This window comes from Coturnix japonica, chromosome 26, assembly GCF_054131305.1.
Source record: "Coturnix japonica strain WE chromosome 26, WE-NBRP24, whole genome shotgun sequence".
NCBI lineage: Eukaryota > Metazoa > Chordata > Aves > Galliformes > Phasianidae > Coturnix > Coturnix japonica.
Genome location: NC_140688.1, coordinates 1,964,506 through 1,991,649, shown reverse-complemented (window position 1 = coordinate 1,991,649; position 27,144 = coordinate 1,964,506). Strand labels below are relative to the sequence as shown.

The following is a 27,144-nucleotide window of genomic DNA, read 5'->3' as shown; positions in this document are numbered from 1 at the left end:
ATGATGACAAACCTTATGACATATAGTAGCTGTTTGCCCCACTGCTTCAAGTACCCAGGAGGAAAAGAACACAAATGCATGCTGGCCACTTGTCTGATCTCAGGGCAGACTGAAGGCACCAGAAGGAGAGATGGAAGTGAGCAGAGGAGGACTGTAGCAAGTCATAGAGGCAAGGAATGAGGTGGAAAGCAAGTCAAGAAGGCCAACAGAATAAAACAAAGATGTACCAGATATGAAAGTTTATTAAATACCAAGTTGGAACATAAATATCTGGAATTAAATATAGCATATTAGTGTCATAAAATACATTCATATAAAAAGGTGCAGTACCAATTGGACAGAAGGTTGAAACATTAATTTTCCTTCTTCCCACTATGAACCGCTTCAGGTTCATCATGTGTTCATCTACCAACTGTGAATGTCTTAAGATGGGTCAAATTCTAATGCAAAATCCAACAAGGATATCAAGTCAGAAATATCAAAAAGGTCACATTAAAGCTTTCTTGGCACTGCTACACAAGCACAGTATTTTTAAACCCTAGGTGCGTGGAAGTGACAGCAATGTAAAGTGCATTCTTCTCCAGCTTAATCACTGCTAAAACTTCCACTTAACCAGCAGAAATATTCACAGCATCAGGACGGAAACAGCTGGCAGGAATCCAATCAAAATCTCCTATACGTTAAAATAACACTGGAGACTCTACCACAAACAGTGGAAGGGTTAAATAGAACCAAAGGAATGCTTCTGGTAAAACCTTTAACAAAAAACATGGAGCAAAATAATGTGTCAAAAACATTTTGACAGTTCCGTCAAGTTCAAGAGCCAACCTTACTCAGTCTGACAGTAATTAAAAATAGATATGGTTCTTATCCTGAGTGCAAAATAAACTGACTACCCCTCGGTGACCAACAGGTAAGTGCAGAGTGTCAACCTATTTAATATATTTAAAATTTATATTCAAACCGCAGTAAAGATGTTTCCACACTAAGCTGCAGGATGGGAAGTCACAGACCTCCTATGTAAACAAATGATCTCCAGTACTTTTCCCTTTACATTTTAAATAAAAATATATTTAGATCAGGTAATTTTGGTTTAAAACATCCCGGTACTCCTGTACCGCTCTGCAAAGGGGATCCTGGTCAACATTGAGATTTTTTGAAGATCCATAAGTAGATTTCATTAGAGAAGCTCTAGCAGTTTCAAGCTCAGCGGTGGCTGGAAAGAAAAGAAACAAGATTGACGATGTTACTTTTACAGTAGATTGAGTCAAATCAGTCACTGTAAAAACATTACTGATAACTGATCAGGCTATGCTCTAGAGAGATATTTAAAAACTTCCAAGGAAAACACAAATCAAAAAGGAAGGCATAAAGGAAGAAACATTTTTTCACATTCAATGATCAGCCAATACAATTTTTAAAGCTAGTTAAAGAAATTCCAGGTTTTAGAAACACAGAATGGTTTGGGCTGGAAGGGACCTTTTAAGATCACCCAGTTCCAATCTCCCTTCTATAGGCAGGGACAGCTCCCTCTAGACCAGGTTCCTCAGAGCCCCATCCGGACTGGCTCTGAATGCCTGCAAGATGGGGGCTATGCACAACATCTCTAAGCAACCTGTTCCAGAGTCTCACCACCCTTACATTAGGAAGTAAAGAGTTTCTTCCTAATATCTAGTCTAAATCTACCTACTTTCAAGTTTACAGCCATTTCTCCGCATCCTGTTATTACATGCCCATATATATATATGAAAGTTTTAGCCTTAACTTTAACTGCCAGGGATGTCTTAACTTTCCCTGGCTAAACCCTCTTTCGTTCATGGAAACACATCTTCGATGGAAGCAGAAAAGGATTTTCAGTACTTCCATCCATCAGCCTTTTCCAGACAAGATCCCCAGACCAAGCAAATACTACGGCTCCTACTACACATGTAATTATGTTTGAATATGCAAATGAGCACATGGCAATGGGTTTCTGTCTATTCAGGGAAATTGGAAGAGCTGTGAAGCAACAGCTGGATTCTCAAGGGCTCCCTGCTTCAAAATAACTCTAGGAACAGCAGCAGTGACTCTGGCAGAATGCTAATTGTGAAACAGTATGAATTCTTCTCTGAAGACCTGGCCTTTTATTATAGAACAGGCTTTACACTGCATATTAAAAGCAATCAGTTCATGCTGTGTTTGCCTATATATTGCTGAATGATTTTTACCTAAAGAAAGGCTATCTTTTCCACTGATTCTTCTTTATCCAAAGACAAGTATGACAACATGTCAGGTACAAAAAAAAGCAATGAAAAAGAGCGAGCAAAAATTAAGAACACCAGAAAATGTATATGGTATATTTGAAGTGCTGAATGCAATGAATGTATGCAGAAAGAGAAGTAGTGACAGAAGTCCATAACAATCTTATTTCTGGGCTTTTTTTTTTTTTTTTTTACATTTGATGTTTGTGCCTGAGGATGAAAGGTGACTTGAACTTAAGCCAAGTGTATCTGTGCGGGGGAGATGGTTTGCTCTCCATGCTTCTTCTCAAAAGTAGCTGCAGAACATTCTGAAGAGTATATTGGTTAGCAGGAAGTTTTCCATTAAAACTCTCTAAGTTAGAGTTAAAAACAGCCCCACACTGTGCTTCAAACAGCACAAATCTTGACAACTTTTGAAAATAATTACATAGAAGTTACGAACAGTCATCACCTTCCTTAAAAACACTGATATCAGAGTAGCATATTACCTTGCTGAAGTTCCTTATTGATTTCTTCCTCCAATTCCTTCTGTACCTAGAATTATAAATAACACATGCATTATAAATAACACTGCACATTTTATTAAGTAACAGAAACCAGCTTGGATCGCTAGAAAGGAGCATTTGCCCCTCGCTCTCCCAGGAGATGTTTATTTACTGTCATTTATTCTGAATGCAAAGTTTTCATAAGGAGAAATTAGACCTTTTAAAGGGCCACAGTCCAAACACCGTATGCGATCATTTACATTTGAAGATATTTGCGACTCCTGTGTTATTTTCCATCAGGTCTTTAACGCATAGAAGTAATTGTCAAAACAGACAGCATATAGCTTCCAGACTCATGTAATTAGCAAATACAGTTAAGTGCTTGGAGCATGTGGCTTACGTGGAGAGGCTGAGAGCATCAGGACTGTTAAGCCTGGAGAACAGAAGGCTTGTGGTCTCACCTACAGGTGTAATTATCTGACTGTGGGATGCAGCATAAAGAAGACAGAGCAATAAATTTCTCGGTGGTGCCAAGTAAAAGAACAAGAGGAACAGGCAGAAGTCAAAAGAGTGGAAATTTATAAGACTGCTAAAAATCAGGAGTGCAGACAGGAAATAAAATCAGAAAGGAAACAGAAACTGAGAGATGGAATGGGAAGTAGGTGTTCCCTTTCTTATGCTACCAGTAGGAAAACTGGTTTCATGAATCCATGCACTCACGCTGGTTGCAGCTAGCAGAAGTCACTATTATTTCCTGCACCCACTTTTCAGAGCTGCATTTCTTTCTCTTGTTTGTAATCAGTGCAATTTGTTTTTTCAAACAGTTGCATGGACAAAGTAATTGATACCAGCATTTTGAATAACAGCGGCGTAAAGTATTTTCAGCTTCTTATCCCTGAAGCTTTATCAAAGCTTTTGCAAAATCAAAGCCAAAATCTACACGAGCTTCCTCATCCCAGGAGATGCTCACACTCTACTTCAGATAACCTCCCTTACTTTGAAAAACACCAAATGTGCACTGAGAGCTTTACATAAAAACAAAAGTGCAAGATGACTACACGAGGCAAACTCCAATTTAAGTTCCTTAGTTTCCAGTTATTATGAACTTTACTGTCAGGAGAACTTGTAATCTCCTCCATCCAAGAAGGCAGCACTTAGTTTGAATTTAATGGCAATACAGAGGTGGTTTTTTTTGTTGTTTTTTTTTTTTTCCCAATAAAGGAAACAGATTACTGGAAAAATCTGAGGTATAACTGAAGCAAAGACAAGGCTCAGTGTCAGGTAAACTCTTGTCTTTTTAAGTAGCCTGGTGAACAGGCCAAGTACTAAGCAGCACAACTGGCAAAGTACTTCAAAGCTATTGCAGAAGTTGCAATCATGTATAAATTGCTGCAAAATATTATAAAGCTGTGAAGACTTGAAGAGTAGGTTGTTGTTTTCTCAGGTAATAATACATAGCAGGAAGCACAAAAAGAAATGTTTACTAGGCACAGCATGCATCCCACAGCAGACTGTATAGGAAGAAGCAAAGCAATCATACTCACATCATCCTAGTTTTAAAGGATGTCTTTGTTAGTATTAATGTACTAAAAGAAACTAAAAATGAAGATCAGTAAGGAAAAAAACAACGTGGCTTGACCAGAGATGTCTGATGGGCTGAGCAAAGATGTCAAAGTTATCCATTTCAAGTATGTCATACACTTATGCACATTCTATACAGTAAAGTTTAATAAATAGCTTAGCTGGGAACTTCCAATGCCACAGCAGCTGCTTATTAAATTTTCTCTAGTTGAAAAAAAAGAAAAAAAAACCAATACAAAAACCTTACATAAGTACATAGTTATGTGTATATACAGTTAGATAGTTCATCATTTAGATGTCAGTATTTTTGGTGTCTGAGCACTCTAGGAATTCTGTACAATCTTAATGACCTAAAGTCTTCATCACTGAAGAGTATTTCACAATGCTTACCTTATCCATGTACACTTCAACTTTTTTTCTTGCCAATAATGCAGTCCCAGCAGCATCTAGGAAGCATTCCCCTTGGCTGGAGCTTCTGTTTAGTGTGGAATTGTTTCTGAGATTTCCCAGTTCAGCTGAATATTTTCCTGGACTTGCAGTAGGACCACCACTGACAGTGCTGCTCGCAATTAAAGATTTGTTTCTTTGGCGTTCCTCAAAGAGCTTACAATTGGCTTCTGCAAGTCTCTTGGTTGTTCTGAAATATTTAAAAACACACAAAGAATTATCTTTGATAATATTTTTGCAGAGTCACTTCTTCCAGGTCTTTGACTACTATTCAGCTTTTGAAAAGAGAAGGCATTAGAAGTCCAAAATGAGAGGGGCCCAAAGGCCATGTGTTAAAATGCTATCAACTTCAAACATGGGCCAGTGATGCCATAACTAGTGGTGTGACTGCTAGAACACTGAAGTGAAATGATGGTGGTTCCAAAAATAAAGGGGAAAGGTTTTAGAGGGTTACGCTTACATCCATAGTGCTGACAAGACACAGAAAAAGGATTTTAGGAGGAAACAGTACAAGGTTTTTCATGCAAGCTACTGCTACTTCACGTCTTGTTACCACTCCAAAAAAGCACGCACTTACCTTTCCAGCTTATTTGCTAGCCTTATTCTCATTTTCATTTCTTCACGATGCAGCTCTTTGTATTTTTCCACTTCCGCAAGCATAGATTCGTTTTGAAAAATACTGTCTTTGGTATTTTTTATTTTGTCCAACTCACATTCAACCTCTTTTATTCTGCACTTCAGCTGGTCTCTCAGCGAGGCGTGATGATTTTCTCTGATTTGTTCTATCTTGTCTTGTGAGGCTGCCTGGACCTGAAGCAGATAATACAATTTCAACCATTGCAAAGAAAAAGTGAACTGCATCTCCCCATACGGTTGCCCATAACCAATTTAAAGGGCCCAGTTTTACTCAACTGAGTCAACTGGACCTTTTCACTACTATCAGCAATCAAGGCAAAACCCTGGAACCAACACGTTAAATAACTGTTTTCATCCAGACAGATCTGCTCTTAGCAATATTACTTATGGGAGCAGCTACTAAAAGAATGCTATGGCTGAAGGACAGGGCACACAAAAAGGATTCTACAAAGAAATTATGAGAATCCCATCCCCACTCTTTCTGCCCCACGGTAACTTCAGTGACTTCTTCCCTGAGCATTTTATCCTGTACAATGATAAAACATAACCTGTACGTATGGCCAAGCCATCTCTAAGTTATAGCATTCATGTGATGAACAGCAATAACAAGATGACCAGATGGCCATAGCTTCTTCTAAGAACTGCAAAACAGAAGTCTGTCAAGGGACGGCTATTAGCTTGGGGACCTGCAGGCAAATTACACACACAAAAGCACTTTCGCCAAACAATTTTCCATTCTTCCACTTCCCTTCAGGAAATATAGAAGTATGGCACTAACACAAAAAACCAAAGTACGAACAAGAAATGGCAAAAAGAAGTTACATAATAAAAACTACAGACATACACAACAAATTCACTTACCTGCAAAAACAAATTGACTTCTTGAAGTTTTTGATTTATTTCTTGTGCAGCTCGCTCTTCCACTTCTTTCTTGTATCGTTCGATTTGGTTGTAAGTCATCATGTGCACATTGTGGACAGCCTCCAGATGTTGTCTCAGGTTTGCCACCTCTTCTTTCAGCTGGCATCTGGTCTTCTCTAGTTTTTCATGTTTTTTCATGTTTAGAGCCAGCAGTTCTTGCAAATAATGGTTTTGTCCTTGTAGTTGGACGCATTTTTTACACTCTAAATCCAGCTGATGAGAAAGTTCAGTAACCTACAGACAGTAATAAAATGAACTTAGAGGGGTGTAAAATTATTCTCTGAAAATTTATGAAGGGGAAGACCATCAAGTCTGTAACTGTCATCTGCTGACTCAGTACCCGAGTCAAAGGAAAGACAAGATCATCTTTTAAGGGAAGAACAACTTTTAAGTTCTTGCCAATAGGGTTCCTTGACTTACAACCTTCCTCAGTTCTGCAGCAAGTAAAAGATCAACAAGTAGCAAACTAGCAGAATTTCACTTACGGGAGTGTGCTGAAAGGCACTAGGGCCATTCTTTTGTGCACTGCTCTACTGCTCGATGGAAATCAAACCACTCTACCCAGACAGCAGAAAGAATGCCTATCATGCTTCAGGGGGAATGTTCCAGTACAGAGTTAACTGGGCACAGGAAACAAGTACTCCTCCTGCCATTGCTCTTGAAAGCTTTGTAAACAGTGCTTCAAAAAGCAGCTTCCACAGCAGTGGTAAAGGAAGGTATTTTCTCTCTAGGTCAAATCCAGTGTCTGGTTGCAAGAATATGTACAAAATATGAGATGTTTCAGTAGTTTCCAAGGTCAACTGTGAAGCCAATTTTCTCTCCCAGAAATATAACTTTTCCATACCTACTGAAAAGAATATTACAAGTCTCTAGAAATTAACATGACCCAAACAAAACAACAACAACAAACAAACAAACAAACAACAACAACAACAAAAAAAAAAAAAAAACACCAAAAAAACCAAAAAGAAACAACAAGAACTTGCCTTTGTTCTTGATTTTTCAACTTCATTCACCATTTCAGAATACCTGTTCTTCATTTCTCCCTGGAAATTGAACTGGGAGTCTCTTTCTTTGGCTTCATGCATCTTTAGTTTTTTCACAGCTTTCTTCAAAAGGCTCTTGAACCTGCACAACAAATCAGTCAAGAAAATAAGCAAAGGAACTAGGTATCTATTTGTCACGCTTGTACAAGAAAAGCATAGCTATGGCTTGCTTCATTTTTAACATGCTCAACAGGCCAAAAGTTAATAAGAAAAACCAGCATTTCAATGCAATAGATCACCTGGAGGGTCCAAATTTCACCTCAACAGAGGAAAAAAAGACTTCCCTCCCAGAAGTGCAAGGCAGCCTACATTTGCTCTTCTTATGGCAGCTACAGAAAATCATAGGCTCATGTACCAGAACTGTCTTGCAAGAACTGATGTGAGATCTGAATTTGCTCAGAGTTAAACACACCTGCTTTTACATGCAAGTTCCTTAAAGCCTGACTTCTAACCTACATGAGCTCTCATTCAAGTACTAGTGAACCATACCTGTCACATTCCTTCTGCAGTTCAGTATTTCTTTCCCTTTCCTGGTCAAGACATGCTTCAAGTGGTTGTTTCAATTCTATCGGCTTCTTCACATTCTTTCTTTCATTCTCACACTTTCAAAAAACAAACAAACAAAAATACATGATACACTCAGCACAGGACAGTACACATAGCAACTGCAGATAGCACATATCCATCCTTTTGCCACATTCAGCAGAACACTGAGGCACAGGATTCTTGTAAACATTTAAATCACTTCAGGCTTCACACAAGCGGGCCAAGACCTAGGGATACCAATTAACGCCCCTGCTGAAGCAAATGCTCCTCTGCCCCCTTATTGGGCTTCGTCCCAAAAAGCTGGAAAAAAGATGCTAGAGAACAGCTTCCGCAGTTCCTCTGCTAATAGGTCAGCTTGCACAGGTAGCCACAGCCCTGGAGAACACTGCACACTCTACAGCATTCATTCCAATGACCAGCAGGCTCTTGTGGAAGAGTCTGCTTTTCTGGAATTCACCAGTGTCTTCTCAGTCATTACTTCCATATCTTATTTGTGGGTGTTTACTAATTTAGTTGCTGTTCCTCATGGTGTTTTTTCAGACAAACTACAGGAGAACTGGCAACTAGTTCTGTAGTTTGCATTTGCACCTTATTTATTCTGCAAGGGTTTTAAGCTCCTGTTATTCTGAAAACATGCAGCAGTTCCTCCGTACACTGCACTGAAAATAAGGGGTGTTTTAATCCTGCTTGGAAATCAAGGGGTCAGACAATAACCAGAAGGAAATCAAATAAAGAACACAGGAACTGCTGCCTTGCTCCATGTGCTCAACTGGTATCAAACCACACCGTCTTTCTGACAGCACAACTCCGAGATATTCTCTTGGCTTTTATTCAATTCCTTCATGACACCCAAATCACAATAGTACTCAGGGCCTGAGTAGCAGGGATATAAAATCAGAGTATGTAAGAACTCAAGAAAATGTCAGCATTGCTCTGGGTATTGGCTAGGTGTTAGGGACTGTTTTCTGGGCTCACTTCTTCTAAAAGCTCAGCATTTTCCCTACTCAGTTTAGCAATATGGTCTTCAAGGTGGGCTCTCGACTTTCGATCTTCCTCGCACATCATGCATGAGCCTCTGGATGTCATAGCCAACATATTCTGATTTTGTATCTATGGAAACAACAATGACAAAGGGAATGCCAAGATAACCAGAGAGACAACACTGCACATAAACTGCATTATAAACTATTAACTCAAATGGAGGCAGGGCTAAGCTCTCACAACTAAGGATCTATAGTGAATGTTACACTGAGTTTATAAAAGATGGCTTGAGAAGCACCATCAAGAATAGCACTTAATGCTAGTGGAAAAAGTGAATGCTCTCTATACGATAAAATGAGGTTACATCATTTGGAGATAAGAAGACACACATACAACATTAACTCACAGTTTTCTTAAAATTCCCTACACTTACTGACTGTGAAATAACTGCAGATCTCCTCAGAGCAAGAAAATGTTTTCAGAACAGCAATGTTACTTATCCTTTTACACAAAGGAGCAAAGATTTGCATCACAGATGCATTTGTGTGTAAACAAGTTTGCTTATTCAGTTCCCTTTGTAAAGAATGAAAGTTGTCTACGTGCTTTGAATAGCACATTTTAAGAAAAAGAGAGACATCCCTGACGTACAGAAGGACATAAAAACCTGAGCTTAAAGGCTTATATGACAAACTCATAAAACTTCCTCATGTGTCTTTACAGGATATGTTAAATGTCGGTTCTCCCTATGTGACAATGTATGGGTAAAATACAGAAGGGTTAAAAATGCTAAAAACCTTCTAATTGGTATATCACCAAAAGAAGATGACAGGAAAGGAACCTGGAAAAGAACTCAGACTTTTCTGGTGCAGATAATCAACAGCTTTTCCCTTCCACTAGATCCTTCTTATTCTCCCTATAGCAGCTTAATTTTCCAACAGCAAACTAATTAAAGAATATTCCAAGGTTACACAAGATGCTAAGCCATGCATGCGCACCAGCTACTTCCCAGCTGCCTGCCACTGACTGCACAGCATTACTTCACCTAGTTGTTCTTTCCTTACCTCAGCCCCCTGCGGGGCAGTAAAGTACCAACACATATTCACAAATGGAAAAAGAACCTAATGAGCTCAGGTGGAAACTATGACAAAGCTCTGAAGATAAAATAGATTTCTCACATCCAGGTTTCCCCTCCCAGATCTCAACCACACATCTCCCTCCTGCTGACACTGTCCGTCCTATCCATCAAAAGAATCATGCTGATGAACACAAACATTTTCATACTACTGCAAAGACAGAAATGGCAGCAGTGAAAGGTGGAGATTTACAACCTTTACCTTATGGGAAAACTCTCAAAACTGGAGAATAGACCATCAGGATTTTCAGAGTACCCTACAGTCACACCACAGCTCAGATGACTCAGCTCCCCTATGATCCCCAGGAAAACCACATAACTTCCCCACGAAAAATATCTAAATAGGCTCAGAAGCTCACATAAAAAAATAAAAAATAAATAAATAAAAGGGAAGTTTATGACTGGCTTACTGAGGCTTCAGTTCTCTTGTCCTGGTGTTGCGCAGCAGCTTCCACCCTGGCATTTTCCATTTCAAGCCTTAAAGAGAAGCACAGATCTTATTAGACAAATCCATAATAGCGCACACTGCAAAAGAATGGTGTGAAAGAATGCTATTTAAAGCAAGAGCTTCTTTTAAAATCATGTTTTACCCTGATGATGCAACAAGGCAATTCTGACGTTTTCAGAGAATCCCAGAAAGCAAAACCTTGCTTCACTCTGTTATTTTCTTACCGTTGGACATGTTCTTCCAGCTGCTTTATTGTAGAACTGCTTCTGGAAGCTGCTAACAGAAGGTCTTTCATTTTTTGGTTAGAAGCTGATATTTGTCTTTCCTTATTATCTAGGTCAGTCTTCAAATCTTGAATGCAACGCTCATATTGAATACGCTGTTTTTCAGAGTCATGTAACTGTAAAGTAGCAATGAGAATCCTCAGCAGCCCGGTTAGGTTCAGTATAGAGAGCTCAGTGAGCACTGAAGAATTTGGATATTGCATGTATCTACATACACCCCCTACCCAAAGTACTGGAATCGTTTCCAATTCATTCAAGCCTTCATTTCTCTTAGCAAATGAACAATAACAGATGATATTTCATCATCTGTGACACTGGCCTCTCCCATCTGCACAAAGGATTTTCTATAACACCATTATGAGCATTGACACTGCCAATCCTACCTTCTCAGTGGCTTGTGACATCCTGAAATTACTTGTTTGCTATTCTATCGAAAATATTAACCAAAAAAACCTCATCCTTTTCCTAAAGTGATTTCACAGCTCATTAGTATGTTATTATGGTAGATGTTTCAGAAAAAACCCACAACTCTCACAGAGAGCAAAAAAGAAAAACTCAAATTCAGCTGTCCAGTATTTCTACTTTTTCTCAGAAATCAGACACCAAACTTGGCCAAACCAAAAGCGATAACCTGCTGAGACACCAGGTCATTTTGCAAAGCAGCTTATCAAATACAGATCTTCTCCAGTTAAAGACATAATGACTTTGTGTCGAAGACCACCCAGTCATGGACACCAAGTGCACAGAACAATGCAGTTCATATACTTGTCTTTAAATCTATACCCCTGAATTTATTTCTAGGATAGGAGGACATTTGCTTATACTTTGAACTCTCTGCTCTGATTTGGCACAGGCATGACTGTGATCACAGATGACAAGGGGCAAGTTGAGAAGACTAAGGGGATAAAGACCACCTTATAGTGTTTACAACCAACCTTATAAGACACAGAAAAACAATTTGTAAATTCAGAGCACCTGTGTAATGTTGCTTCAGATAGTTGGTAGTTTGTACACATCCCATCCACAAATAAATTCTTAATTGTGTTTGACACCAGGAGAGGGAAGTAAGTTGGGAAAAGAAAGAACACTGCTACAACACCCTGGAGCCACAAGAAGAACTTTAGCTGTGGGGCTGAAGAACGGCTCCTACTTGCAAAAGAAACTAGTTGGCTTTTTGATGATTCTAGTAACACTTATCTTTCACTACAGAGGAGGAGGCCAGCTGGCAAAGATTTCACCAGCTTCATGAATTATGACAGGGTATCACTGCTAACCTCCTTAGCTCTCTCTGGTACTTGCTCTCAGAACATTATTTTTCTCTTCTTCACCAGAAACAGGGAAAAATCACCCTCAGATTTTATGTGTAAGTTACAGCCTCTCTGTACCTTAGCTTTAATCCTGTCCAGTTCCTTCTGCAAGTGCAATTTGTCTTCCTCAAGGTCACTGCGGTAGCATGTAGTAACTACAAGGGAAGCTTCTGACATAGACTGCTTTTTAAGAGCATCAGCAAGCTCCTGCTGCAGCTGTCTGACCAAACCCTAAGGAAACAGATAAACATGAGGAAAAACATGAAACTTGACTTTACTTTACTCCTTTAAACTGACTATATTATACAGTTCAGTCATTTACCGGTCCTCCTTAATTCTAAGAGAAAAAACAATGAACCACAACAAAACAACACAATTTGGTCCTATGTGTAAAACTTACACCTGATGCATTTTAGAAATACAAAATCATTTTATGAATTGAAACATTTTAATTTATTCTAATTGTATAGCTTACCTCTCTTTCTACTTTGTCAGTCTCATATTTAAAGACTTGTTCCTTTAAATCAGTACACTTGGTATTTAATTCCTTGTTTCTCTCTTCCATGAGGTAAACCTGCTTTTCACTGTCAGCTCTGAGTTTGTTGAACATATCATGAAATCTGTCCTGGACATCATTCACAACCTTTTCTTTGATGATCTCCTTGTTCCGCAAATCTTCCAGCTGCTGACGGAGTAAAAGGTTTTCACTTTGGAGCTGGGCCAATTGTTCCTGCATAGATTCATGCTTTATCATAAATTTACTGACTTGATCTTTCTCAAGTTGCCACGCATGCTCATTTTCTTTTGCTTGACGCTGGGCTTGATTTAAGTCTTTTTGTGTCATTTCTAAAAGCAGTGTTTTTTCTCGAAGTGTTTGTTCCAACTGGTGAAGCTCGTTTTCTAGACTATTAACTTTGCTTTCCGTTTTACTCAGCTGCTGAGACAAGCTCTTGTTGCTCTCTCGCACCTCAGAGAGCTCACGATGGAGCTTGTCTTGTAAACGAAGCCATTCATCACGTTCTCTCTGAAATGTTCGTTCGGCATCACTTTTCAATGACTGATGATGTTCGAGATCTTGAACCACTGCATTCAAGCGGGAACAGAATGATTCAATCTCTGTTTCCAGTCTGTCTTTGCTTTCTTTTTTCTGTTCAAGCTTGGAAGTTAGCATTGCAGATTCCGTCTTGAGTAAATTCAGCTGTCCATTGTACTGAAATACTGTCTGTGTTAAGGTTTCCTCACTCAGTTTAAGTTCCTTCTGAAGAGAATCATTCTTTTCTTTCAAAGACTCATTTTCCTCTAAGTATTTTCCTTCATCCTCCTGGTGCTTAAGTTTTACTTGATCGAGTTCTAGTCTTAGCATAGCAATCTCTTCTTGCAGTAACTGATTTCTGTGTAGCAGATCCTTTTCTCTGTCATTAGTGTCAGATTTCTGTGTGATAAAGGACAATAATGAATAGTTAGCTGGGAAATAAATTCAGGTTTAACCCATCAGGCAGCTAGGCACCACACTCTCATCACTAAGTGGGATGAGGGAGAGAACAGGAAACAAAACAGAACTCATGGGCTGTGATAAAAATAATTTATTAAGCAAAAAGATGAAGGACATGGAAACAAGAAAGTGATGACAGTATAATAACGAATTCAAAAGCCAAGTAATAGGATCACAAACAGCCTCAGCCAGCTTCTTTCCTAGTGAATCTCCAGATATCTGGACATTTCACGGGTAGAAACCTTAGAAATGATTGTAACAACTATACAGTGAAGAACAGCAGGCAGTTTAAGAGACTGGGAACACAATGTCTTATTTTCCAGTGGCTTCCTACTAAGATTTCCAAAAGCACAATAACTACACTTACTTTACCCCACTGCAAGGTCTTAAGTCTACATCTCTTCTACTAATATTTAGAAATGCTTCAGAAAATGTGCCAATCCATTTTCAGTTTACCAAAATCTAGCAATACTGCTGGATAAATTGAGTTGTATGAGATTTCCAAAGGCTATTAATGAAGTGAGACACAGAAGAGGACTGACCAGCTGAACAGCAGACCAGGAGGTAAACTAATGCCAATGATGTCCCTGTTAAATCCAGGCAGACTGAAAGAGGTGATGCTAACTACTTACTGCTTCTGCCAGAGCAACGTGGCCACTGAGGATCCTTAATGACCACTTTCACATGTTCTTAATATGTTTGCAAATACAAGTTCTGAAAATTTGAGGCTTACTATTTATGGGGAAAAATACAACACAACAGACCGAATTTCCGAGGTATATTTCAAACTGCGTAGAACCATGACAGGAATGCTGAAAAGTAGGTAAAGGCCAGTGAAAAGACCCTCAAAACTGTATGTAAGAACTGAAGAATTCATGCAGGTTGTGTACAGTGAGAACATCATCATCTCAATTGCATTAAATAAGCCACTAAACTTGTAATAAAAATAAAGGTGAGAGTTTTTCTGGATTCAGTCTTGATTGTAAGCAACTGAGGCAATTTACAGATTATCAGGTAAACAGTAACATTTAGGCCTAAATTTAAATTCATGTAAGTATACTTGAAAGAATACTACAAACAGTAACTGTAATTTCCTTCTGAAGAAAAAAAACAATAATAATAAAAACATTTTATATATATATATATATATACACATATAATATATATATAGATATATAGATATAGACATACATATACACACACGCGCACAGAGTTCTGTAGTAATTAGGAAAAATAACTCAAAGAGAAGCTTTGCCTGAAGCACAAACCAAACTATAATTCTGAAAAATGTGAAAAGGTATCATGAACTTGTTTGTTCACGCTGGTTTCATGACAATGGTCCTCAAAATGCACCAAGATAATTGCCTAATGTCTCTTTCACCAACAAGTTGAACATACTAGCATAAAATATCAGTTTGAAAGAAACAGAAAAACAGAAGATATATATTTAATATACCTGTTTCTTGAGCCGTTTCAGCGTTATTAACTCTGTTTCTAAATTCCTTACACGAAACTCAAGTTGTTGTTTTTCCTCTGTCTCTCTAGAATATTGATCCTTTTCCCTCTTTAGTTGCTTTCTTGTTTTTTCATATCGCATTTCAGCTCTATGTCTCTTTTCCTCTTCTTGTTTCACAAAAAATCTGGGATTTAAAAGAGAGTATTTGAGGAATTAAAGCACTGACAAAAAAGTAAATATGCCACATCATGAACCAGGAGAAACAACTTAAAACTGTAGAAATGTCACACCTTTTCAAATATAGAAGTTTTTCTGCAATTTTAAACTTTTAACATCACTCTAATTTCATTCCATTAGTGGTGGAAGACACGTTATACATGAGCTGCACAAGACTGACAAATAAGCCCTTAAGTGATGTACAAAATTCATCATGTATTTCCATGTCGACATAGGTAAACATGAACAGTAAACCACGAACTTTTACTAACAAAAATACACTGTTTTTAATAAGTTGATCATCACCTATATAGTACAGATTCATAATGACTGCAAGTAATACCGATAAAACATCACATCACTTATCTAAGACAAATCAAAAACTTTTAAGAAGCCTTCCCTAAGACTATAACAACTGCTTACCATGTGCGGATGAACCTTTTCATTTCTTTTAATAAATTAAAGGATAAGGATAGTGTTCAAAAAAAGATTTGAATATCAGCAACCACTAACAAGTAGTTCAAAACATTGGCTGTAACATCAGTATTGAAGCAGCTTATTCTAAAGGAGAAAGATTTACATGTAGTCTTTAGCTTCCCAGAAAGTACAGCTTTTATCATGTATAGCTAATACTGTTTTGAGATTTTACATAGAAGAAAAAATTAATTCCTTCTATTTACAGATGTTTGGGAATTCTGAAAAATGTTTAGAATCAAATCCAGGACAAATCAGGAACGGCTTTGTCTTACTTACAATCCCCTTCCACGTACTGGGAGACTGCAGGCACATCCTGAAGTTTATTTCCCTCAGCTTATTCTCACAGAGTTTCATGCTCTGTGATCAGCCTGGAAAGCCTCTACTGAACTCACACATGTTGACTACGATCTCTTGAAGGCCATAAAAAGAAATGCACACAAGTACTTGGAGGCCAAAAGTTGGACCCAGTGCTCCAGACACAGACCAACTAGATGCTAAGTAGGGATGGACTCCTCCCTTCAGCTTCTTGACTCTGCAACCCAGGATGCTGCTGGCCTTCTCAGCTGCAAGATCATTCTGACTCATGTTGCACTTAATCTCTGCCAAAGCCCCCAGAGGCTTCTCAGCGAATCAGCTCACCAGCCAGAGCATTTCACTGTGTACACAAGGGGTTCCTCCATCCCACGTGCAAGGGCTTTGAATTCGTTCTTGATTAATTTATTAGGCATAGGAGGTAAGATTCTAAAGACACGATTAGAGTCAGTGTTAAGGAAGAAATTCTCTGGGAAGCCTGGTCTGGTGGTTGGTGACCCTGCACATAGCAGGGGGGTTGAAACTAGATGATCATTGTGGTCCTTTTGAACCTGGGCCATTCTATGATTCTGTGATTAAGACCTCTATCACCTCCAGCAAAATTAATCTGAACCTCCACTGCGCATTTAGTTCTTTGAAAAATATACTTTTAAAACAGTTTGGGGAGCAGGGGACTACTCAGCATAGCTTTCAATACCGAGGAAAGTGCTTCAATTACAAGATTTAAAACAATCTAATTCTACGGATTATTTTATTAGCTTACCCTTTTACTGGCATTTCAAGTAATTTTGGTCTCTCCTCAGATGAAGAATTCTTTGTGTGTTTTTCTTCTATCATTTTTTCATTCTTCCTTAGAGCAAGCTTTTCTTTTACTGGTTGATGGGTAATATTGCCCACTGGTGTATTTGATTTATCAAGACTTTCCTGTTTCTCCACTGCTTGCATTTTGAAATGTTTCTGCTTCCTTTTTTCCTTCTCAACCTATGAAGAGAAAATTAAGCTTCATATATTTTCTGATTCTAAAGGAGATCCAAGACCAAATAATCTAAGCTTGACTTTTAAAATAATGTAAAATAAAAAAGATTTTCCCCCAAAATTACTCTACAAAATGTACCAAGACTACAAATATACTCTGAATTCACTCTTGATTTGAAGTATAACAATCAAACAAAAACAAAAAAGCAAAGCAGCCCTAAGGAAACAAACAATAGAAGCATTACTGATGGATAAGAAATCAGATGGACTACACAACAGTAGTTGTAGAAACACAAAGTATGAGTGGATGTATGATGTTGTACTTCCTTAATGATGAGGAAAAAAGCAAACTGAACTCAAAAGCAGAAACAGCTTCACAGCAATCAGGAATTTTAGTGAGAGGCAATGAAGGCACACCATGCACAAACCACAGCAAATGAAGAGATAAATCAAGACCCTGTTCAGAAGCTATTTTCATTCCTTGATCGACAATCAAAACTGGTGTACTTGTATGAATTTCTTTTTATGGTAATGAGGTGATAACTACTTACACTGGAAATGACTGCCACCTATTGTCAAACTGAAACAATACACTTTGCTTTCTCAAAACCTTCTGATTACATTATGGGGAAAAGCACAGTTCTCCACTGCTTTCCTTATTTATGAGTAACGTTCTTCTCTTAAGACAAAAAAACCAATTTGCACAAAGCACCTTCTTTTAATGATCAATAGCTAACATGAACAGGACCACCGATACTGAGAAAGACTAAAGAATAAGGAAAAGCAGGTGAACTTCTACCTCTTTTTGTAGCTCTACCTTCTCTTTTTCCAAAGCCAGGAATACCATTTGCAGCATTCCTACCTTACTCTTAAATCTTTCCACATCTTGTTTTAGTTCTTCATCCAGATTCCTTTTCAGCATGCCACAAGGTTGCTGAGCATGCGGGAAAAGATTTTCGATTTCTGTTTCTCCTATTTCCTTGTTTTTGATAAGGCAGTCTCTGGGAACACTGTCACTAAGACAGATGTCCTTGCCAATTTTCTTCTCACTTATAAAGCCAAGTGTACTTTCACCATTTGTGGAAACAGGTCTTATATTAGGAAGATTATTAGAAATGTCATCCCAAATATTTGTTTTTAAACAATGTCTCAGGGAATACTCAGGACTTCCCTCTACATCTCTACTAATCCCATTCTCATTCTCTTCCATTTCCTCTGCTTTTGATAGATGTACTTTTGTATTATCTGTGTAATTAGTGCAGCCTTCTTCATCTGGTATTCTCCAGGTATTTTCCATGCTCGCATTTAAGTTATTGTGATCAGGAAGGACACAGAGACTCAGAATAACTATTTCAGGTTTGGGTTCTTTTAGGTCTACATTAAGTTTCACATCTCCAAATTCACCTTTACTTTCTAACTTATCACTTGATTCTGTCACACAAGACGAAACACAAAGACTCTTCAATTCTTCAATGAGGTCATCTTCTGACACTTCTGCCACAAGGGATGGAGCTTTCTCAGATTCATTAATTTCACCAAACAGCTGCTTCAGCTCTGCTGTAATGTTTGTAAAATTTCTTTTCAACTCCCTTTTCTCTTTTTCAATCCACATTTTTTGTATCTTTCTTCCCACAGCTTTAGACTTAACTGCTTGTCAGCACTGTGGGATTCCTCATTTTCTGCTAGGGCTTCCTGATGAGAAATTTCTGCTTTGTCAGTCTGCTTTTCATGTGCTGTATTTTCTATCAAGTTTCTAAAACATATTTATCCTTAAGTAAGCAGGTAAAGACAGAAAAATTACCAAGAAAAATGAAATTACCGTTAAGCCATATAATTTACGTTGCAAACTCATCCCATCATACAACAACAACAAAACAAAGATACCTTATTTATTTTTTCCTCAAAACAGAAGGATCTAGTTTAGAAACATAAACCAATCAAACAGATCAAAACCAATCAGTAACAACAGAAAACACAACTGCCCAAATTTTCCCATACTCAACTTTCTACTGACTGTCCCTTTAAACCCCCTGCTGGTGAGCGTTCATAACAAGCGTGAGTGATCATAACAAGCTTTTTTACTAACCACAACAAGGGACTGGCTACATTACAATCACTTATGCTCCTCAGAGTCAGAATTATTAAATTCTATTCCAAGCTCCCAAGACAAATATTTACAAGGAATACCTGTTCATTCCTGCCCTCAGCCCAAAATCAAGAACTGAGACATCTATCCAAACGGTACCATGCCTCAAGCTCACTGACCAGCTCCTCTCTCCAGCCTTCTCACTATCTCTGACTTCACAGTCCCTGCAAAGTTGCCCTTGGTTTGTGTTCCCTTCTGAACAAGGTCTGCAGCCTTGGCATCCCAAGGAACCACAACTATTGTCCTTCTTACTCTGGTTATAGAGGCCCTTTTCTCCTTCTACATCGTAACTCCACAAAAATCTTTCACAATGGAGAGCATCTCAGTCACCACCTGCCTCAGCCACTTCATTTCCAAGCTCCATTCACTTTGCACATCTGCTACCACCTTCCAATACTTAAGTTCCGCTCTCTACCTGCTGAAATGAATCACATCCCTCTTCCACAGTGCCTTGGATGTATGATGATATTACTTCCTCCACTTCCCTTGAGGTATTACAGAAGACTCCAGACACTCAATGAAGATCCCTACCCAGTCCTGTATGCTCAATACAAACAGGACGCCTAGCCTATATTCCTCCATAATGACCTTCAAAAAATATTTTCGAACACTTACTAACTTGATCAGATAAGGAGATATTTTGCAGAGACAGAGAAAGCACTGACAGATCATATTTCAGGTTTTTACTTAATCTTTCTAATACACAGAGGAAAATCTGGCGTGTTTTGTCAAAGAAATAATCACATGATATAAAATTTTGCTCCCAAATGAGTATGTATTTTGCATAGGAAAAAACAAAAAACCCACCACATGACTGCACTGTTTCTCAGAATTGCACGCAAGGAAAAACACAATATTTGGTTTCACATACCTGCCTCCCAAAGTTTTCAGTGGCATCCTTGACCATCTCTTTTTTAGCTGATGATGACACATGAACGGTAGATTCTGAGCGCTCACCTACAGTGAAAAAATTACATCTTTATAACGAACATGACTTATTACAAATTAATTATACCTAGAGTACATCCTGAATCATTGCATTTGTGAGAAAATAGCACAAACTAACACAGCCTCTCAAGCGTATGATTATTTACGATTTGAACATAATATTACAAAACAGTTTGAAGATGCCTCTGTGCGAACTAATCCCTCTCAGGGCATTTTCTCTTTCATTCCTAAGGGAAATTTGATGAAAATCAGTCAGAAATACACCTTTAAGAATCTCAAATGGTTTACATGTAGAACTATATTTATACATACATGACACACTGTATGCTAGACAGCAATCGGCTAGATTCCTCTAGCTACTTTCATTTCTCCTTGTTTTGTGCCACAAAGGGTCTCGTTTAACCCTTTTAGAGTTAGAAATACTTGTACCATAGGAATTATAACTCTCTGCAGAAGAAATACAGCTTGCTGAAACCCAAACATAGGAGTTTGAGACAAACTTTCACATATATTTCTTAATACCTGATCTTTGAGCAAATACATGGATTATAGAAAAAAAACAGACACGAGGAAGGATGAACAGAAAATACATGAAATGATGACATAAAATGAGCTATGAAAAGACTGTTTTTCCTATCTAACTTTGCCACGTCCCACACCATCACTGGACTACATTTCACATGACTACATAAAACAGACAAAACAAGAACTCACAGAATCACAGAAACACAAAGGATGGAAAAGACCTCCAAGATCATGGGTAAATTAGGTTGCTAAGTCACTATCCACCATATTTAAAGAGTTGTGGCAGTCAGGTAAAACCCTTAGTGACAGGAGAAAGGGAAACATCACACTTGTTTTTAAAGAGTTTAAGAAAGGAGGTACTTTCCAAGGCCCAGACAACCTTCTATTATGGAGTGACTAGAGTGGAGGATAAAGAAATAGCAACTGATGTTAGCTACCTAGAGAGCTCATCTCTCTAAATTGGAGAAATATCATGGATGGATTCTTTGGTAGACAGGGAAGTGCTGCCAAGTGGTGTATCTGATATGTTAGTGAAAAGAGATCGCATTCAGACAGATACTGACAGCCTACAGAAGCAGGTCTTATGATGTTCAGCAAGGCCAAGCGCAAGATCCTGCACCTGGGTTGGGAAGTCATCAGCTTCAGCACAGGCTGGACAATGAACAGACTGAGAGCAGTCCTGTGGAAAAGGACTTGGGGATAATGCTGGATGAAGAATTACATATAAGCTGAGAATGCATGCTTGCAGTCCAAAAAGCCAATTGCACCCTGGGCCACAAAAAAAGAAGCACTGCATGGCCAGCAGGCCAAGAGAGGTGGTGTCCCCTTCTACTCCACTCTTTCAAAACCCTACCAGGAGCACCGAGTTCATCTCCGGGGCCCCCAGCACAAAAAATCTCTGGCTAGAGCAGGTCCAGGGAAGGGTCTCAAAAAACAATTTGAGGACTGGAACACTTTTCCTATGAGGAAAGCTGACAGAGTTGGGGAATATAAGAGTTTGCAGAGACCATATGATGGCCTTTCAATAATTAATGGGGGCTTACACGAAAGACTTTTAACTATGGCCTGTAGTGACAGAGCAAAGGGTAACAGTTTTAAACTAAAAGATCGTTCAGATTAGATATAAGGAATAAATTCTTGATGAGGGTGATGAGGCACTGCAACAGGTTACCCACAGCTGGGAAGTTTCAATTAGGTGATTTTTAAAGGTCCTTTCCAGCCCAATTCTATAATTCAATGATTCTAACCACCTTTTGTGCATCTTACAGAAACAATATCACTGCAGTAGAGAATCTCCTTTTCTTTATGCAAACACACGTACATTTTTTTTCTAGAAAGAAGTTTAACCTCTATTGTCATCAAAAGAAACAGTACCTTTTTTCCCAAGACATGGATGTCAAACAGCTTGGAGCAATTTCCATTCCATACTTAGAAGTTGCAATAGTTTTCTGAACTCTTTTCTAATCATCTACTTCATATGCTTGCTTATATAGGTTTTCACCTGATTTGTAATTTTCAGGGCTCGTTGTAGAAATTCTAAGACCTTAATAGGGAACTGTTTTGTATCTCGCTAACAAATACTTAAATTCACATATATCAGAATTAAGAAACTAAGAACCCACTGAGGTTAGATATACTCCCTCCCATGTATAACAAATGATCTAGCTGCTTCACTTTTATTTATCTTTCCCAACCAAAAGGAATACCTGCCAACATACTTCCACTCACTACCTCCCACCTACACTCTCTTTCCCATGTCCTTCCACTAGCTCTAAACTCAGTGGCCAGTTTAAACAAAACATGAGAGGATGGCTTTGGAAGAGCATATGTAATACATGTTTTCATACAACTGCCAGAGAGGCAAAGAAAAAGCCAGGTAAATAATCAATCATGCTAATGAAGCATAAGCCTATGAATCACCCATTCTGTCCCACCTGCAGCTCCTGGACAGCTCCACCTGCAGACCCTAGCCAGGAATCAGACACAGGACATGACCCTATTGCTCCTCTGCAGATTGGTATATTTGGCAATGAGAAGGAAATGAGTAAATGTGGACTGCCTGACAAGGGGTGATGATAGCAGGTATGCTGGAGGAACCTTACACTGTAGAAGGATGTTTAGAAATGTTGAATGGAGCTGTAGTGGAGAAAACACCCAAAGATAGAGCCATATTTCATTAAATCTGCTGCTGAAATAACATCTTGCTAGCAAAACATTAATTTAATATGAAGAATTTACAACTACAATGTATCTGCCCACAAAGGGACATGACAAAAAAAAAAACAACAACTATTTATAAATACCTTCAATATCATCTACACTCAATTTCTCCTGTGGATCTGCAAAACAAATGAATCAAATGCTTAATTAAATATGCTTATCAGAAAGATTTTGAAGCTAAAATCAGAATATAAAAGACATCATTACCTGATTTTTTCTTTTCTGTTTTTGAAGATGTTTCATTCATCTCTAAAACTGCAGAAACCTTTAACTATGAAAGACAAACCAATGAAAAATAAACACCCATACATTCAAAGTAACCACATATTCATTAATGAGCAGGACAAGTAGATTTCAATGAAAAGCATTTACCTGCAAATTACTGGGTTTCTCTGAAAAGCCTGGAGATGAAAAATGAAAGCGTTATTTTATTTAATTGAAGATATCTTTTATTCTTTACAACATTAGTAAGCTCTGTAATTGTTTCTTGCACAAATTACTTCATTGAGAGTGAAATAGCTAATATCCAATTATCTTATCACACAGAACTTGTAGTAGTATATAAGAAATACAGAGTAATTCCCATCATCCAACTTTTATTTAAAAAAAAAAAAGAATCAAATCACAGAATGACAACAATTCATGTGAAGCATTAAGTCATGTCTATTAAGAGAACAAGATTAAAATATTTTGTTCCTTTTGGAAGCTGAATTCTGCTTTCTGGAAAAATTAATTAGAGCAGATAGCTTTGGCTTCTTAATGACCAATCAAGAAAGAACCCAGCAGAACTATGACTACTTCTATTCTAGCAGTGCATAATGTTGAGGCTACTTTCTCATTAACAGCTTATGGAGAGCAAGGGTACAGACACAGCAACCTCATACAAACATCATTCAATGAGGTAAAAACAATCTGGTTCTCAACTGACCTCTCTGGATCAGTTTGCAAGGAAATAAATGATACAAACATTGCTTGGTTGTAATGCACAACATGTGCGTTATTCCAAATCTTTTTCAAGTTTAGTGTCAAATTTTATTTCCTAACTCACACAACCTACTGCCCTGTGCTGCAGTCATCTTATACTTTACGACTCCATTCATGAAACAAGCATACAAAATGCTTCTACGAATTGTTCCACAAAATAATTTTTAGATTTAAATAAATACTAAAAACAAATCATCAAGACTTGATTTTCGAACACTAGGTGGTCAAGTAACATGGAAATACATTAGAAAGACTACCACAGTCACCTCTTCCCCCCTCCCACACTGATTTCAAGCTTAGCAGAATCATATGAAGCAGACATTAAAGACAATTGGTAAGTTGATTTATGGATTCCAGAAGCTTGCTAAGATTTGGTGTCTGCTTACAAAAATAAAATTGGACTTGCCTTTTAGGCTATGTCATTGAATCCATATTATAAGCCACATTGCCAAAGCACTCTCAAAAAGATAAAAGCTTTATTCCAATAGCAAAACGTTCCAGCACACTTATGATCAATCAGGATGGTCATAAAGCAAATGCCATGAGCTGCAGGTGGAAACCCGCAGAAACATAACAAGAATTTGCCCACATATTTTAGTTTTTAAAGAAAAACAGGAAACTAAAAAAAATTAAATAAACAAACAAAAAGATCAACCAAATGATATTTTTCTTCTGCTGATTATCCAGAAATATCCAAATCCTCAGACAGATAAATCTTAAACCAGATACACCTCCCACCACTTTAAGCAACCACCTAAAGCAAAGAAAAACACCCGAACAAACACATATCCAAAAAGTATACATAATGAACGCAAGAACCGCCTGGACTAATCAAGCAGGCCAGCAAGTTCAGTGTTCACTGCTGTTAATTAACATCAGCCAAGCACTTCATTGCTACAGCACATACTCACTGAACAACAGGACTAACAAGGAAAACAAAAGAAAAAGTTCACTTGTCTATAAACACAGAAAAATCCAATCTATGAGATAGTTACCCTTGTTGTGCTCCCCTGAAACACTCTGCAAGCGTACTCCATGTTCAACTGCAGGTGGGAGAAACACAGGAGGAGATGCTTTCCTCGAACCTTCAGAACACGGCTGTATAATACAGTACATACGCGTAAGAATTTGTACAAAACAATTTTTTTAAAATAAAATCTAACAAAGGCTTTTGCATTTTAAATAAAAGGGCAAAAAAATCCTCACAATTCATCTAAACTATTCCATAATGTTGATTAAGGCTGGCAAATCACAGAGCCACACAAGAAATTAACACAGGAAGTCAAGATGTTGATTGTGAACAAGAAGCTGCAGCTCTGTGTTGATTGAACATTGGCATCAAATTTGCACCTGGCATTCAAATATCAGCCTACATTGCTGGGGCACATGTTCCACAATGTTGAGTGAGTGCATCACTACGTTGCAAAAGCAAGATTTGATTTGCTTAAAGGCCAAAAAGGCAAAGCTGATAGCGATTAAGCTATCTAGAAAGTCTTGTATTTTTAAGAAAGGAGTGGGGAATTAGTTTTTTTCCCAACAACAAAGGCTAGAGGGGAAGTAGCTACAGACCCTGCTCACTCTCATCTTGAGAATTATCAGACAGAAAGGATAAACACAGCCAGCACACTTGGTGTCTGCTGAACATGATTTTCAAAATCGGATTAAATCTATCTAGAGAAGACAGAGGTTCTATACAGAAAAATCTAAATGTCTGGGTTGCTCAGTGTATTGGCATCCGTTAAACTCTGACTGGATCAGCAGAATAGATCTGAATAGTAGGAAAAAAAAAAATCCTCACAAAAATATGCCTGAGAAGTTCATAAGTTTAAAAGCAGCAATAAACTGCTGTATTAAAACTGTGCTAGAAAATCAACTCCAAAGCGTGCAGCCAGGAGGCCAACGTAAGTAGTCTGACATAACTTTGTCCCAGTACTATCTCAACAGAGAACCTACGCTACAGGTATTTCAATGACCCTCAGATACAGGACATCGAGCAGCAGCAACATGGGGTAAATAAGCCTCACCAGGGGCGGGGCTCAACGCAAAGGCAAGCTCTCACGTAGTTCTCATCTGGCTCTCCCACAGACCGGGGAGATGCACATATCACAGAAAGTACCTCAGAATCCCAGGGAGAATCAGACTCTTCCTTTTTCTCTGTTCCTACTGCTGGCAGAGCACCTACAAAAAAATGGACAAAGAGAGACACTGAGAATTTACTGCACTCCACTTTTATACCCCATCAGTCAAACAAAGGATCTGAAAGATGAGTAACAGTACTACAGCAAAGGACAAACCAAGAAATGAGTTACACTCAACGGTAGCTTTACACCCAGTCACATCACAGTATTCTGTTTTCTCCTCTTCATTTCTTTTCCAGCAAAAGATGCATAAGAATGGTGGCTGACATGACAATGTCCCTCGTGTTGGGACAACGTTAAGGAAGAAACTCCAGCATGCTTCAGTCTCAGCATATGGACACCCTGAGTCATCTTCCCTCTTGCCTACACCTCCATCATCTGGCACTTACTATCACATTCCACTCTACAGGACATACCACAAAAGCACGATACAAAACAACCTCACACTAAGAGGAAGCTGCCAACACACACGGCTCCTTGCTTAGTGCTATCAAGGGAGACCTCACCTGACCATGATTCATAATCCTGCAACTTCTGACCAGTACATACATAAGAAACTGACATTTAGGAATGAAACAGAAGCTCACAGCTCCAATACAGTCCAGAACACTGCAAGCATTTTAAATCTTATCACTTCAAAGTCTAGTATCTTCTGACCACCAAACTCCCATCTAGAGCAGACCACTGTCAGTTCTCTCTTCTAAGCTACTCCATTATGTAAAACAAACTCAGGATTGACTCACACAGAAACGCAAGGAAAATTTACAGGAATGAGCCAGACAGGAGCAATGGCGTCCACTCTGGAAAACCGTAACTGCTGATTCCAGCCTGAGTGCTGACTATTCATGCTTTTCCAAAATAAACTCTTTGCACATAAAATGCACTAAGAGAAAAGTGAATGCACCGTGAGTGCTGCTTCCACACCTTCTGAGCAGCAACTGACCAATAGCTACACAAGCTCTGAAAACATCTACAGCAACAAGATATCCTCTGGAGACGGACATACTATCTTCTGCTCTGAGACCCTGGGGTGAGTACCTAAGCACCCACCTCTCTCTGAGGTCATGCTCTCAAGCATACAAGCGAGTAGCACAGGAGAGATCTCCTACATTTTACAACTGAACAAGGTGAGGCACTGGAAGAGTCTTCTCTGACTTTGAATCAGGTCAGCTCTTGGCTGAAGCCCTGAAAAACCACAGCT

The 27,144-nt window shown here is 38.5% G+C and overlaps 2 protein-coding genes across 3 annotated transcripts; both read right to left on the bottom strand.

The window, feature by feature from the left end:
* Nucleotides 1-224: 224 nt before the first annotated feature.
* Nucleotides 225-13,514, bottom strand: LOC146756568 (ankyrin repeat domain-containing protein 26-like). 2 transcript variants are annotated; one of them, XM_085523980.1, is made up of 11 exons: nt 12,530-13,514; nt 12,133-12,285; nt 10,688-10,863; nt 10,426-10,492; nt 7,846-7,958; nt 7,297-7,438; nt 6,251-6,544; nt 5,331-5,563; nt 4,697-4,943; nt 2,729-2,774; nt 225-1,216 (listed from the first exon to the last, which is right to left on the bottom strand). In XM_085523980.1, exons 1-11 carry the CDS (start codon nt 13,415-13,417, stop codon nt 1,074-1,076), a joined length of 2,502 nt encoding a protein of 833 aa, XP_085380106.1. In that variant the 5' UTR covers nt 13,418-13,514; the 3' UTR covers nt 225-1,073. The 2 variants fall into 2 exon arrangements, with proteins under 2 accessions (XP_085380106.1, XP_085380107.1); XM_085523981.1 differs by lacking the exons at nt 10,426-10,492; nt 10,688-10,863; nt 12,133-12,285; nt 12,530-13,514 and adding an exon at nt 8,878-9,073.
* Nucleotides 13,515-14,978: 1,464 nt separating this feature from the next.
* LOC146756567 (uncharacterized) lies at nt 14,979-25,198 on the bottom strand. The gene is made up of 7 exons (XM_085524069.1): nt 24,801-25,198; nt 23,194-23,222; nt 23,029-23,092; nt 22,905-22,940; nt 20,000-20,085; nt 16,771-16,988; nt 14,979-15,186 (listed from the first exon to the last, which is right to left on the bottom strand). Exons 1-7 carry the CDS (start codon nt 24,919-24,921, stop codon nt 14,994-14,996), a joined length of 747 nt encoding a protein of 248 aa, XP_085380195.1. The 5' UTR covers nt 24,922-25,198; the 3' UTR covers nt 14,979-14,993.
* Nucleotides 25,199-27,144: the final 1,946 nt, after the last annotated feature.